The following is a 15,003-nucleotide window of genomic DNA, read 5'->3' on the forward strand; positions in this document are numbered from 1 at the left end:
TGATGAATATATGATATTTAATGTTAATAAAGGAAAAACAAGCGAATTCAACATAATGAAAAACTGAAACAATCTATTTTGTTACAAGGATGTGATTGAAAGGGAAATAAAAAGAAAAAAAACATAACGAAACAACCAGGAATCAAATAGGTTTCCGTTATGTTCATTATCTTCCAATTTATCCTTTCACACTTTGTTCATTCAATAAACGGTTATAATCGTCAACACCATCATTAGTTTTTGCACAATGACCATCTTCACTTTCAAGCAATTCATCAGCTTCACGGAGTTTACGATATGTATAAGAATCTGCTTTAGTTCTAGCCATATTCCAATGTTTAGCGAATGCATACTGATAATATGGAATATAATAGGGTAGTCGTTGTAAATCAGAAAATTTCACCTATTCAGGGAATAACGAAAATTCGAATAGTTATGTATGAAAGTGAAATGAATAATACACTGTCAAGAGATTGTAATTTTAAAACTGTAAATGAAGTCAGATATGACATTTTTAGAAACTGGATAAATGTACACTTAAAAAAGAGGCTGATGGAAATCTAGTGCGAAAGTGTCTATTTGATCGAGGTATGATAAAGCTTACAAAGTCAGATACGAACAGTTGGGACAAGTAGTAGTCACTATTCTTAGTGTATAAATTTAGAACTTTGCAAGTAGCATACACAAGACAGTGAATGCAATCTAGAATATGCAGTTTTTCAATGAAGATCCACATTATAGTAAATAAATATGTATTTTTTTATCATGAATAATTATCTAAAGACTAAATGAAAATATCAGTTTATGGGCTGATACAATTAGGATCTCATATTGCTGCCTATTTATTGTGTGTGTTGTAAGCTATAGTTAGTAAACCGGTTTAAGAAGATCAAAGCTATTGAGTATTCTTAATTTTTGTACGATAAAGCGGAATGAGTAGAAGAAAAATTAGTAAACCTAATGGGAGTGAATAAACAAAATCACACATGCCTACACTGTAAACGATTGTCTATTCTTAGCATATCTTGAAGAAAAACCAGATTATTAATAAATGTGCTTCATTTGCTTAAGACTAACGAGACATACATCCCATTCTCACGTATGTTTTGTTTGGTAATGTTTCATTGCAGTTCGAAATTATCTTACAACCTTTAACATTACCAAATTGAAGGAGCAGTGTTTCTTTTTTTGACTGAAATAAAAATTAATGGCGATAATCCTGCTTTGTTTCTTCTTAACGAAATATTGGGGATAAATTTTAAAACACGAAAAGAGAAAAAAAGATATGTACCGTCATAAAATCAAAAGATGCGGCCACATCCGATTTAAATTCATCTATCGGTGGTACACGTCCATATCGCTGACTAAAATGATTCAATAGAATGAACGAAGCATTCATATCACGTCCAGCTTGAATAGCTTGACTCGTTGTGCTTTAATATAACGAGAAATCAGAAACAAAAAAGAAAGATCAAGCAGACTGAAGCGTTTATTGCTAGATATTTAGATAGAAAAATCATAGTCATAGGTTAGTTTGCCGACAACTTGACTACTTTTCTTGATGAAAAATGTTGGATAGCCTGTTCGAATGTCTAAAATGCACATCCTTTATTGGGTTAAAAGCGTAACGTGTGATGAATATCGTCTGACGATAACTATCTGTTCATAATGTTTGTACGGTGTCCAATTCTAATAAGTGGTAAACATGCTTTCTGTTAGTGAATCCAACCAGCTATCTGGATGGGAATATAGATTTTTAATAGCCAGCAGAATCAATAAATAACTATGCACTCATTCATATTATATATATATATATACATATTATATATATATATATATATATATCAAATAGTGGGGTATCTTGATCCTTTGAAAAGGAAGTTACACCTTAATGTGGGGCATATCGTATGGTCGATGTCTAACTAGCCTACTGTATCAGTTCACAACTTGACACGTGAATTCACGTTATATCGTTTGACCGACTGTTACAAATTCAAGTTTATTAATCACCAAGTCATCCAACTCTAATGAGCGTGAGTTACAGATACAGCAATATAATCATTATAAGGGTATACAATTATGCTCATACAAAAAACGTAACAATATAACGGCCATATAACAGATATCTATACATGCATGCTTGGTAACAAATCTTACTCAACCTATCAAAAATGAAAATGCAGATAAGGAATCTAAATATTTGAATACATTTCATTGAAAGTTTTAATCCGTTATATAACTTTTTAAGAAATTTACAGTGTTATTTTCTTTAATATATTCCAATAGTAAAATAATAACAACTCTAGAGCTAATTAATACATCTTGTGTGTAGAAAAAGTTGATCTGGAAATGTCAAAATTCATGAACTGCTACCTTGAGAATCATATTGTATTTTGCAAGAAAATCAGATAAGATATCTAAAAAGTATCTCTATAGCTTTCAAGGCTCTAGGTTAAAATAAAACGCACGTTTTTGTGAAAGTTGAAAAATGACTAGCAGAGGAATCCAGGTGTCGCGCTTCATTCTATTTGGGACTGATTAGCTGGGTGTATCTGCATTTTTGCTGTACACAATAGAACTCTGCAATGTTCGAAGGATTAAGATAATACGTACGACCGGCGAAAGGAACGAAAGTCAGCAACACAACAACATGATAAGCTAAGCTATTTCACTGCGCCTCAGTCCTGCTAACTGAAGGAACAAAACCAGATTCAGCCAGGAAAATATATAATGCCCCAAGCAACCAAGAAAAGCGAACAACAAACATACAACTCATGAGTGTATATACAGTCTAGAAATGTCCTGGAAAAAAGTCACAAATAACGTACTAAAAGAGAAGACGAACCAATAACATTTAAGGCTCTTCCATGTGCTAAACACAAAATGAAATTAAAAATGGGAAGTTTACCAAGTGATTTCTGAGGATTTAGTATCTCCAATAGACTTGAACCCAGTACCTTTAGCTACAAACACTAATGCGTTATCCCCTGAGCTATCAAGTCAAAAAACCACTAACTCTATTAGTTATTCAAAACAAAACGGGACAAATCCTATAGCCAATATATATATTCATTTAGGTAGGAATAACAAAATGATCATACAGAATATTACAGAAGAGTGAACATTAAAATATCTACCTGTGCTTTGCTTTAACTGCTAAGTCTACATATTCATCATTTACAGTAGCTTCGTGTATGAGTAAATCACAATTTTTTCCAGCTCTCACAAGTTCAGGACATGAAGGGGTATCACCAGAATAAACAATAGACCATTTTCGTTGTATTTCAGAACAATTTTCGGCAATATTTTTACTGTTTACCAAATTTTTGAATGGATAAGGATTATCAATAATAAACGCCCATGATGAACGTGTGTGCGGAACCTTGACCGGTCGGATCTAAATAACAAGAAAATAGATTTAAACAAACTTTCATGAATTACATTTCTGCAGTTAGATGTACAACTCAGGAATTACTCAATAAGATCGTTTATAAATCTGTGAATATCAAATAGACCAAAAGAAGGACGTATATATTCGATAATGCTATACAACACTAGTATAGAAATAGATCAGACTGTAATGTAACCTATTTACTACGAATATATTTGTGTATTCTGAGTCATACTATTTTTGTGAGAAGTGGTAAGGATACAATCTAGTTTCATAAACTGGAGTACGTAACGTGAGATTGGAACCTAAAACTTATTAGTTGATAATCGACTAGTTCAGCTATTAAACTATAAAACAGCAGAGGGAAAGTGGGCTTCTTAATCAAGAGTATTATCATATTGTGGTGTATGCTACTTATGTAACATCAATCAAAAGTTGAATGGCTGGCAGCAGAATGTTAAGAAGATCGAGTTGAAGAAAATAGAAGGGGACATAGAAAAAAATTATGAACTGGAGGAATCATAAAGAATGTGAAGGACAAATGATGGAAATTCGCAAATAAAGTATTTAGTGTATGAGTCTCATACTTTACCAAGATATTCTGTAATTTTGTAATAAAATACGTTGGTTGTCCCCACCTATGTTTTCGTTCATCACAATACTTCTTACGAACATAGCTTTAAAATAGACTTTCAAAATGATGTTTGACAAATGACAACAGCAAACAATGTTTGCACAATACCATTATAAACGTTTCGGACACTAGCAGAGTATGTATGTGAATACTTATTCTTTTAGACTAGACCCGTTAGAATGCAAATATTAATGTGAATGAAAGTTTGTGATTAACCTTTAATCACTTGATTCTAGATTCGAATTGACTTTGTTGAACTTCAACAAAAAACATCAATCTTTGCGTATATAGCCTCTACCAGGAAAGACCTACTCACTGCCTTCTCGTAGCGGGGGTGTTGTTTAAGAAATTGAGAGGATGAAAAGTGAATTTCCGGCGCTTTAACCAGGTTGGTGGATACGGCGAGTCCACCTAGGGGAGTTGGAAAACCCTCATTCCAAACCAATGGTGCACATGGGCTCCAGTATCCTGAGGAAACAAATGGCGTATGAACCTATTGTTGGTCACCGGCTACCATGGGACTGCATCTCCTTACGATGCTCCACTGCCTTGTGGGTCAGATCTTTAGGTCAAAGGCTCAAGGTGTGGCCCTCTAAAAAAACCACCTGCTTCAGTTTGGGCACCTGGGCATATCACAGCCCTCACACAAATGAAATGAGATTTGTGCGGCGCATATGTATTCGGTGCCCCTTTGTACCAATATTTATGTGTTCAAATAAATAATAAAAGCGAATACCTAAGTTTATGTTAAAATAAATACTTGATACATTCTTAATTTCAATACAGAAGACAAAATTAACAGACACAAAATAGATAGCAATAATCATAGTGATAATAAAAATTCAATCATAAGAGTAGAGGGAGGTTGTATGCATTCAAGAAACGACAGAAATATGGTGAAGTCTGTTATAGTAAAACTACTGATAGAAGTAAAGTATAGGGATAAGTCAGTTAGGATAGAGAACGAGACTTACAGGTTTTTGCACGAACTTTAAATATCACATATATCGGAACGGTAGAAATACCTTTCTATATTGATTAGAACGTTACAGTTGATCGACTCTGTTTCAGCAGATTACTTATAAAGGGTAGATCGACATTACCTCTGAGTCCTCACCCCCAAGCCCGTTTATTTTGAAAACTATCTAGCAGCATAACATTTTGTAAATGAACTAATCTGGTATCATCTTTTGGGGTTTTGCGAGAAATTTATTTATTTATAGGGCTACAGAGCATTTATGCATTATAGCTAATGTCGGATTGTGATGAAAGCCTTGACTCTAAACACCTCATTTTTATATTAAAAATCTATTTCGGTCATTTTAACGTTTTGAGGAGACGGTTAATCTATATAAATAAAAACAAATTCACAGCCAGAGTAACCCGCAGAAGACTTTAATAGATTTATCAGTCATTTAAAACCTATCTACATTCTGAAATATTACCGTATTCTGTTCCACAAAAAAATCCGTTTAAATATGCTGTTTTCTGATAGAATGAGTACCAGCTAAAAATTTGTCACAGTTTTTTAAGCTTGTTCGTATACTCTTGCCAATTACTCTCCCTTTTGTTTTCTTGGCAGTGTTTATACAGTCCTTTGTAGTAGGTGTAGTGGTAAGAGTAAAGATAACATTTTAATCAAATTAAAGCAGCAACATCTGGTAAACAATAATGAAGATGCAGACAATGATGATAGTAATTTTTTTCAACTATTGCTGTATTTGAAAAAATTCTGTCCCAACTTACAATAGGTTAAACGATCAACACTGTGATAATTTTATTTACTTATTTATTCAAACATATTGGTACAAGAAGGCACCGAATACATATGCTTCACACTTAATCCTTCGATTTGTTTGAGGGCTTGGATAATGCCCGGGCGTGCAAACCGAAGCGGGTAAACACTGTGATACATAATGTTAAAGCAATAGGAATAAGGGGAAAAATAAAACAGTGCGATTCATTGATTACAAGGTACTTAGAAAAACGGAATAGATTTCTGAAAAAAATAGACAAGAAATTTCACGTTTGGTACATAAGATTCCTTGTTCTATTCGGTATGTTTGAGTCAGGTTCTCCCGGGTATTTCTGTATTTGAATCTCGAACGGAAGACAAAGAGCGGAAGGTCCCTTTTCAGGTTAGTTTAGGTACAGAAAACAAGGTTTGTGCTATCCGAAATCCTGATATTCTAAAAACATATTAAAATTAGTAACGAAATTGGCAAGTATTCAATAACGACAAGACAGAATTTGTTGTTTGCTTGTGACCTTCTAGGAAGGTTCTATGTAACGCTGATTGGATAAAGTATTTTTAGCCACTACTCAGCTTTCACAGATTTTCCTGAGGAATTTTCAAATACCTCCTGGTATTAGTATCTATTATTGATTTTTTATTTGGTTTCCTTAAATAAAGCATTTTTAATAAATTTTAGTGCAATTAATTTGCAAAGTATAAGGTTGTTAAGTACTCGGTTTTGAGCTTAATTGTTTGTGAGGGAGCTAAAGATACTACCTAGTTTCCCGATTTGAAGTAGACGCAATGGAACCCAAATCTGCTATGGTAATCTGTGGCTAAAATGAACTGATACGCTAGTTTGGTTTTATGTTGACCAATCTATCTATACACGAAGAGAGTTAAGGTAGATTAGATGCTTAGAAACTGTTATTCGTGGTTATTGCGAGTTCTACCTGTGCATTTTACCTTCTCTTTTTAATTATCTAATTATTTTTTGTCCATTATATTATAGTACTAGTAGTCAAGGTAAACTAATTTTGAACATATGGCTTACAATATCCCTCCGTCAAGTGTGGTCTTTCAAAATATTTACATGAACCTGTGATACTCAATCCATTTATCATCATATTTGTGTTCCCTTAGAATTCTTAACAGTTTATTTTGATTTTTTATGTGGGTTTATTGAATATTTGTTTAGCAGTTACGATTTCCATATTTTCTGTGCATAGTTTGCGTTCCTATGTGTAGGTTGCCAAGGCCGAATCGATACAGTCACTGAAGGTTACTTATTTTGCTGAAACACCTCATTTTTTAATCATACATTGATGCATGTAAACGAATTAGATAACTCACAAATTCAGATTTGTAAAACACAATACTTATGTTGTCATTTACCGCGCTACAGACAAATCTTTTGTAGAGACTTTGAATTTTATGTGTGACTCAATTTTTTGGTCTGAATCTTTAAATGGATTTTAGCATTCGCTGACAAAGATGAGTAAACTGTATGGATTGCTGACTTGCGTAGAATCATAATATGCATAAAAGTATGTTCAGCTGAAGTTTTACAAAAACTGACTACTCTAAGCCCTAAGTTAGCTTAAATACTACTTATGTTATTGTGTTATAACTGTTCAAGGTATGAAATAACTTGAATTGTTTGTTGTCAATATAGATTCACATAAGTTAGAGATGTCCTTGTACTACTTACTAGATTCCCCTGATAGCTGTTATTTAAAAATATTCAAATTTTATCGAATTCTGCCATTTCATACTTATTTATAACATTTTCCTCACCAGTAAAAGGAATTAATTTGATGAGTGCCACTTCATCATTATAATATACGTTGTCTGGCTATAACAACTGTCCACATTTATTAGTTAGCTTACCTTGTTTTACAAGGTACATATGAACTACATTGCTAAAAAGGTTTATTTTAAAGCAACGTAACAGTATTTAATCAGTTATAATGTAGGCATTTTCAGTATAATTCTAAGTAAGATATTACACCAGGACGATTTGCTATCTAATACTCTTATCCGGAAGGGGTTTAAGGGACAACTAGAACAATATAACACATCACTTCACCACAAGGAATAGATTTTTAATTCAAGGCAATTCTACAAAATCTAGTAAATTTGTAACTGTGTGTATGACTGATTGCATTGTAGACGTCCATCAAGGTATGTGGTTATTCTACAAAGTCAAACAGACCAACAGTATCAAATTATTTTCTCTTTTGAATACACAATAACTATACCCTCTTTAATGCATTAATTTCACAATACTTATAACATTCCTGAGCAGGTATATAACATATATTTTCCTAAGCAACTACACTGTATAACCCACGTCACTTAGCATAGCATAAACACAAGGGAATACTTCATACAAACAATAACAGAGTTTAAAAATACAAGTCAAGTGATACTTAGTAGGATTAAATGCATAATTAATAATAAACGTATGCATTTCATAAAGTAGACCTGTAAAAAAACAATAAGATAGTAAATAGTGTTTTTCCTCTTACATTAGATAATAACCCACATAAGATAGATCCATGAAACCAAGATGGAACTATTAGAACTTAAAGACAAAAAAGGGATAAAATTTACTTACATTAATATCAAGCTGCTCTAATAATTTTAACCAGTTTTCTGTTTCATTTCGTTTCATGTTTAATACCCATGAAGGATTTGAATTCTTATCATGTTTATCGTAAATAATTGGTATGATGAATGGGTCAACAATTTGGTCATAATGGAAAAGTTTATTGAAATTAGTTAACCAATGACAGAATTCCGATGGAGTAAGGACAGGTAATAAACAATTGGATTGGTCAATACCATCTGATTTAAGTAGATTGGAACGAACTAGAGCCACTGTGAAGACACCCTTGAAAAACAGTATAAAAATATTTTTGTAGAGAAGAAACATATTTGCTGTGCTAACAGGATGAGGTCCTTCTTCATAACTTGACTAACTGACCTTAGTTAGACAACGACTGATAATCAAGAAGCGCTAGACAGTTATTTCATTTTAGCATGTGACTCCTTAGTAGCGAGCTTATACGGCCCAACTGCTAGATGAACCTAGAAGATCCAGGCTAGCTCCGAACTTATTAGACTACTGAGTTAGTACTTAGTGGTTTGCATTTACGGAGAAGGTTCTGGCTACCGTGAAGATCGAATCTCATAATGTATTGAAATAATTAGAAGAAATAGTAAAAAGAACACGAGATAGATATTTCGATCTAGTTCGGAATATTAAACAGGTATGAACCACTAATTTATTCAGGGATTAATAATTAGGACATTTAGCTTCTACTATAGTCAACAAGAACACGAGTGAGGACAATCGAATGCACTTGACACGGAATTACAGAATATCTCACTAAAATCTGACAACCATACACTAAACACTTATTTGCAAACTATCAATCCATTATCTCAATCTTGACTGTTCCTTCTGTAAATATCAGTCCATAGTCTCAGATTTCATTGTTCATACATTTTCACACCAATTGCGTTCCGTTCCCGTTCCTTTCTTATCGACCTTCCACTGAAATGCATTCTATGCCTGACCATCGTCATATACTACTTATGTGGATATAAGTAACCCACACTAAACTACCACTACTTACCGTTAAATTGATATTTAATAGTCAGTGGTTCTTCAGTTAGCCTGAGTGATGGAGCGTTTCTGAAACTTTATACCAGTGCATGAAGTTACTGACCGTTGGACTGAACCATGTAGGTAAATTCAGACTACCTGGTTGGGATCCTCACGATTATCGTAATTAAATGCTCCGAATCGGTCACAATGGCATAGAAGGATTTACTGTCTTAAAATGATTATTCTTTCTATTTCACGAATTCATTCTCTCCTCTTGAATCATACTACTTGTGTTTAATGTTTTCTTTTACTATAGATACCGTTACCACCTACTACTACTACTACTACTACTACTGCACTTGTCTTGATAATCATATTGTGTTGTGCTGATATGGTAACTGTACAGATATGAGTGAAGTTCTACATTGAATAAGGTTTGCTGACTTAACAATGAAAACATTTGTAATGATTATATCCTTAAAATGAGTAATTTACTTTAGGTTGGAACTAAGAAGATGCATTTAGAATACGTTCATTTTTCAGTTAATAAACAACTGTCATCGGAAATAATACATTTTATATAGCCCAAAGCCTACTTAACCAGGGGAAATTGACACCCACCACCTTTATATAGATTACACATCGCGATGACTGTTTCTTACATGGAAGCTCCTTTTCATTTAGTATCATTTTCGAATAATTTATTAAATGCAAGTCAGATGGAATTATTTACTACATTATCGGCATATGTACGGATGATATACCAACGATGTACAGGTTAACAATATGTACTAGTATAGATTTTTATTTATAGTGTGGTAGCTAAGGATGTTCTATCTTGTTTCCAATACTTGTTGTTTTTACTGACTCATATATTCTGTAAAGATTCGTGTACTTGGCTATGAGTTGCATTCAGTTAGTGGAGCAAGATTCGATTAGGAGTTAAAATATAGATTGAGAACTTACCACAGTTTTTTCAATGCAAAGAAATAAAATGAGACTCAATGGTTTAAAAACTGAACTTCCAACTACAGAATAACGAATTTGCAATACATATTTAGCTTTTTATAACGTCAGTGTTATTCGAAGCATTGTGTAAAACCATGTACTTAATTATAAAGTTGTTCATTATTTATTTGTAATTGGCTCACATTTGTTTGCGATGATGCAGAAGTATCCAATCTTTATCTTCTCTTGTGGCTTTGGTTTTAAAATTATCCAGTACTTTTTATTCTGCGAATTTATTCCTTTTTCTAGAATCATACTGTCTATACCTAATGTCTTCTACTACCACTGATACTGTCACTACTTCTACGACTTAAGCATCCCGCTGAGCTGTTTGTGTTGTGGCATCTTGAACCGACGCAAATATGATTTGAGCTGAGGGAATAAAAAAAGACAAAATTATACATCTGAAAATGTGAAAACTCACACCATGATGATCGGCGTGCATATGAGTAACAAGAATTAATCGAAGTTTGCGCAAAATATCATTTCCTTTTTCGACACCATGTAGTGCATATAGTTGACTTAAGGAACCTTCTCCACAGTCCAACATTATGTAGTTATCTGGACTGAAACGTCATGAAGAAAATTTGTTGAGAAATAGTGCAACAGGTAACAAACAAAAAATCCATTCACGAATAATGTGTAATATGTAATATGAAATAAAGAGACTATTTACGAATAATTACATTGAAACAAATGAAAAACAAAGATGCTTGCGTATAAGCTTAAAATTATGACAGGACATATCGTTTAATTTTAATAAACAAAGTGTAAAAGCTGTTAGATTAACCAATTCTAATGGTTTTCCTAATTGAAAATCTGTTAATTTTTGAGTTTTCCAGGTTGGAATGAATGATGTTTGGACATATGACCAAGTATATGATTTCTAACTACTTGACCGTACATTTAAATTCTCCTCTAATAAAACAGAAAAATCAGTGGCAATGGATTCCCTCCTGGACAGTGACATGTTAGTTAAGACATGCCTTTCAACTGCTGTCATCGACGGTTTTAACTTGTAAACCCACCTATTTGGGTTTGGAAAGCCGGGCAGTAAAACTAGCTCTTACACAAAATTGTGCATGACGGATGAGTAATTTATCTTAACACGTAATGACTCCTTTAAATATAGAAGAATGGAGAATAATTCAATAAATAAATGTTTCAACCGGAAGTAAATATTTAAAGCCAAGATCACATTCTATGTGAACTTTCATATAGATAAGAAGCCATAGTATCATGATAGTTAGGTATCGAGTTTACAGGAAAACATCAAAGAGGAAATTAGGTCTCCAAAATTTTTAGTGATTAAAATTTAAAATAACTTTAACATCAAACTGCCGATCAAAACGCTAAATTCGTTTAGAACTTGAATACATCACTTTGAAGAAACTGTAAATTTATTTTCAACTAATTAAATCATAGAGATGATGATATCAGTTTCCAGGGACAATTAATAACGTTGTTCATAGCAATTAGTCATAGAGTCACCGGTTTAAGTAGAAAATTTAATTTGTAAACTGTCATTCATCAAAAATAATTTCAAAAATCTATGAAGATATATTCTACGTTATTTATAGTTGACTGTAGTCAAAAAAAAAATCCTTGAAAAGAAAATCTTCAATACGAACGTCAAGACAGTTCTAGTGCACGGAGCTGAAACATCGAGAACTACCACACATCATCAAAAAATTAAAACTATTTATAAACAATTGTCTACACAAAATAATCAATATTCGTTGGCCGCATACCATCAGCAACAGTCTACAGTGGAAGGGAACAAAACAGGTTCCAACTGAAGAGAAAATCAGGAAAAGACAATGGAAGTGGATAGGACATACATTGAGAAAATCATCAAGCTCCATCACGAGGCAAGCGCTAACTTGGAATCCTGAGGGGGAAAGGAAAAGAGAAAGATCAAAGAGCACATTGCGTCGACTGGAAGCTAATATTAAAGGAATGAATCGAAGTTGCAAATGACTGGAAAGAATTATCCAAGACAGATCGGCCTATGCTTCTCCACGAGGGGTAACAAGCGTAAGTAAGTAGTCGAAAATCAAGATGTTGCAATTCGGAAAGTTTATCAATGATAGTTGACGTTTCTAAGACAAAAAAAACATGTCGAACTATTTAAATCTATCTTATTTATTAAGACAGATACAACCATATAGATAGGTGAAACATTGAGTTGCAGTCTGAAACTCCTATCTCACAATATGCATTAATAAAAAGCCGATTACATTATACAAATGAAAATCAATTAATAATTGAAACAATAACAAAAAAGAGGTTAAAACTAACTCTAGCTGCATAAGAATACAACTGATATTACGATATTTATTAGGAGAGGAAGATGCAGTGCCAAGAAATGTGATTTCAGGATACGCCTCTGATGCTAATCTATGAGCTAAATAATATGCATTAAAAGAATTCCATATTAACACTTGTATATGGTGTAAATTAATATTGTTAGAAATTATCAAAGCAAGTTCTTTTTAGTCATTAGAAATCTGAAGTACATGCTGATACGGATATATTCATGACAGGATTAATAAGTTTAGTTTTCCTAGTGTTTATGAGAATTAATTTCCCAATTATGAAATCTATAAGAATATATTAGAAGAGTATCTAAAAATGGAAATTTAACCACGGAATATACAGACTGATTTTAGTTAGACAGAAGCACTAGACAGTTGTTTCGCCTCATATGGGGCTCCTCAGTTGTATAAAACCATGACTATACTAGGAATTGAATCCAATATATTTTGATCTCACAAAAATTGCCTAAACTTTAGACCACTAGATGTTAACCCAGTGTTATTGAGCGATCATCTTCCGATACGCGGCTAGATTTCAAGTGGAGTCGTAAGTGCGCACGACTGTCTGATACTTATTTATTCATTTGAACACAAATATTGGTACAAGGGGGTACCAGATATATATGCACCACACCATTTCATTTTATTTGTGTGAGGGCTGTGATACTGCCTGGTTGCCCAGACCGAAGCAGGTGGTTTTCTTAGGGAGTCACACCCGCCGCCTTCGACCTAAAAGTCTGATCCACAAGGCAGTGGAGCATCGTGAGGAGATGCAGTCCCATGATAGCCGATGACCAACAATTGGTTCATACTCCATTTGTCTCTTCAGGGTACCGAAGCCCATGTGCACCGTTGGTTTGGAACTAGGGTTTTTCAAATCCCTTATGTGGATCCTCTGTATCCACCAACCTGGTTAAAGCTCCGGACCTTCGCTTTGCGTCCTCTCAATTTCGTAAACAACAGTAGTGCCACGAGAAGGCAGTGAGTAGGACTTCCCTAGCAGAGGCTGTACACGCGTGACCGTGTGAGAGAGTTTCGAGAGAGAGAGAGGGCGGGTCCTCCCCACTCTCGGACGTACCAGGGCATTCGGGGGTCTGATACTTCCTGGTTTTCAATAAATATATAATATCAGTATGTGATATAAACTATGAAATTTAACAATCTCCACAAGCCACTTGTGGTAATAACAAAGAATATAAGTTGAATAGTTTTTTGGCTATTTGAAAATTAAAAGTAATGGTTTTCTTATTCAATGATAAAATTGTTTTTATGCTCGAATAGTTCTGTAACGCATACTCGAGTTTACTTTTATAAATAATCTACCTATTTCTAATCTAGTACAAATTTTATGAATAAAGTCGGATTTACTTTGAAGGAAAGGCAAATGTTGTCTATTCCAAATGATATGGGATTTAAACAAAACGTGAATTGACGCAAATTTAATCTCTCCTACTAAAAACACTTCATTTAATATTACCAGTGGTACTAAATTGATCGTCTGAAATTGTTAAAATGCCAGGGTTTTGTTTCTGTACATTTATCAACTGCAACATGCTGACAATCGTACAACAAACAAATAAATAAACTTGATATAGAATAAATGAAATATGGCTAGCAATGGAATCCAGGACGCGCATTTCATCCTATTCGAGACTCGTTAGCTGGATGTTCATGTTCACTTCAGAACTAGAACCCAGTACCGTTTGGGATAATCTAAACCACTTTAAATTGAGATAAATAAACTGTTTATGATCACATTAGTCAGAGATAACTAAAAGAAAATGATTAAAATCTTTACCAGTCTCTAAAACTCATACTTATCGTAACCTTATTATGGTCAATTATATTCTCTTCTCTTGTTAATTCTCTTTTTTTTTTCCTTTCATGAGTCGATCAATTCTAATGCTTGATTTAGAATTGATATCAGTGTAAAATTAACATTAGATGGAACATAAATCAACCTGCACCCACTAAACATGCAATGTTTCAATAAAAAGCATTTGCAGAACATTATCTAATCAGAAAATTCACCTGGTGGTTTGTTGGATTCAATGGATTCTCTCATTTTGACAAATTGTTCTTCTGCTTCTTGTAAACTCATATAAATTGGATCAAAAATTTGTGACACAAATTCATCACCATTCAATTGTGGATAAGTAGGTCTAAATTATGAAGGAAATGAAAACTTACAAAGGTTGAATATAAATCCTACTATATTATTATTTCGAATAATAAATAATTCATGCCAGGATATGATGTTAATTGCGACAGAAATCAGGAAAAAAATATTATTCAGGTTAC

The 15,003-nt window shown here is 33.4% G+C and overlaps 1 protein-coding gene across 2 annotated transcripts in view; it reads right to left on the reverse strand.

Annotated features, from left to right (window-relative positions):
• Positions 1-178: 178 nt before the first annotated feature.
• The window catches only part of Smp_031040.1 (putative zinc phosphodiesterase), a gene marked incomplete at its 3' end in the record, with an annotated part of 31,995 nt that continues 17,170 nt past the window's right edge, over positions 179-15,003 (reverse strand). For both annotated transcript variants that reach the window (XM_018800045.1, XM_018800044.1), the window contains exons 12-18: positions 14,734-14,864; positions 12,686-12,791; positions 10,809-10,950; positions 8,381-8,656; positions 3,138-3,397; positions 1,292-1,433; positions 179-403 (exon numbers count right to left, since the gene is read on the reverse strand). In XM_018800045.1, coding sequence (XP_018653896.1) covers positions 179-403; positions 1,292-1,433; positions 3,138-3,397; positions 8,381-8,656; positions 10,809-10,950; positions 12,686-12,791; positions 14,734-14,864 — 1,282 coding nt within the window. The remainder of the gene's footprint in view (positions 404-1,291; positions 1,434-3,137; positions 3,398-8,380; positions 8,657-10,808; positions 10,951-12,685; positions 12,792-14,733; positions 14,865-15,003) is intronic.

Source organism: Schistosoma mansoni, chromosome W, assembly GCF_000237925.1.
Source record: "Schistosoma mansoni strain Puerto Rico chromosome W, complete genome".
Taxonomy (NCBI): Eukaryota; Metazoa; Platyhelminthes; class Trematoda; order Strigeidida; family Schistosomatidae; genus Schistosoma; species Schistosoma mansoni.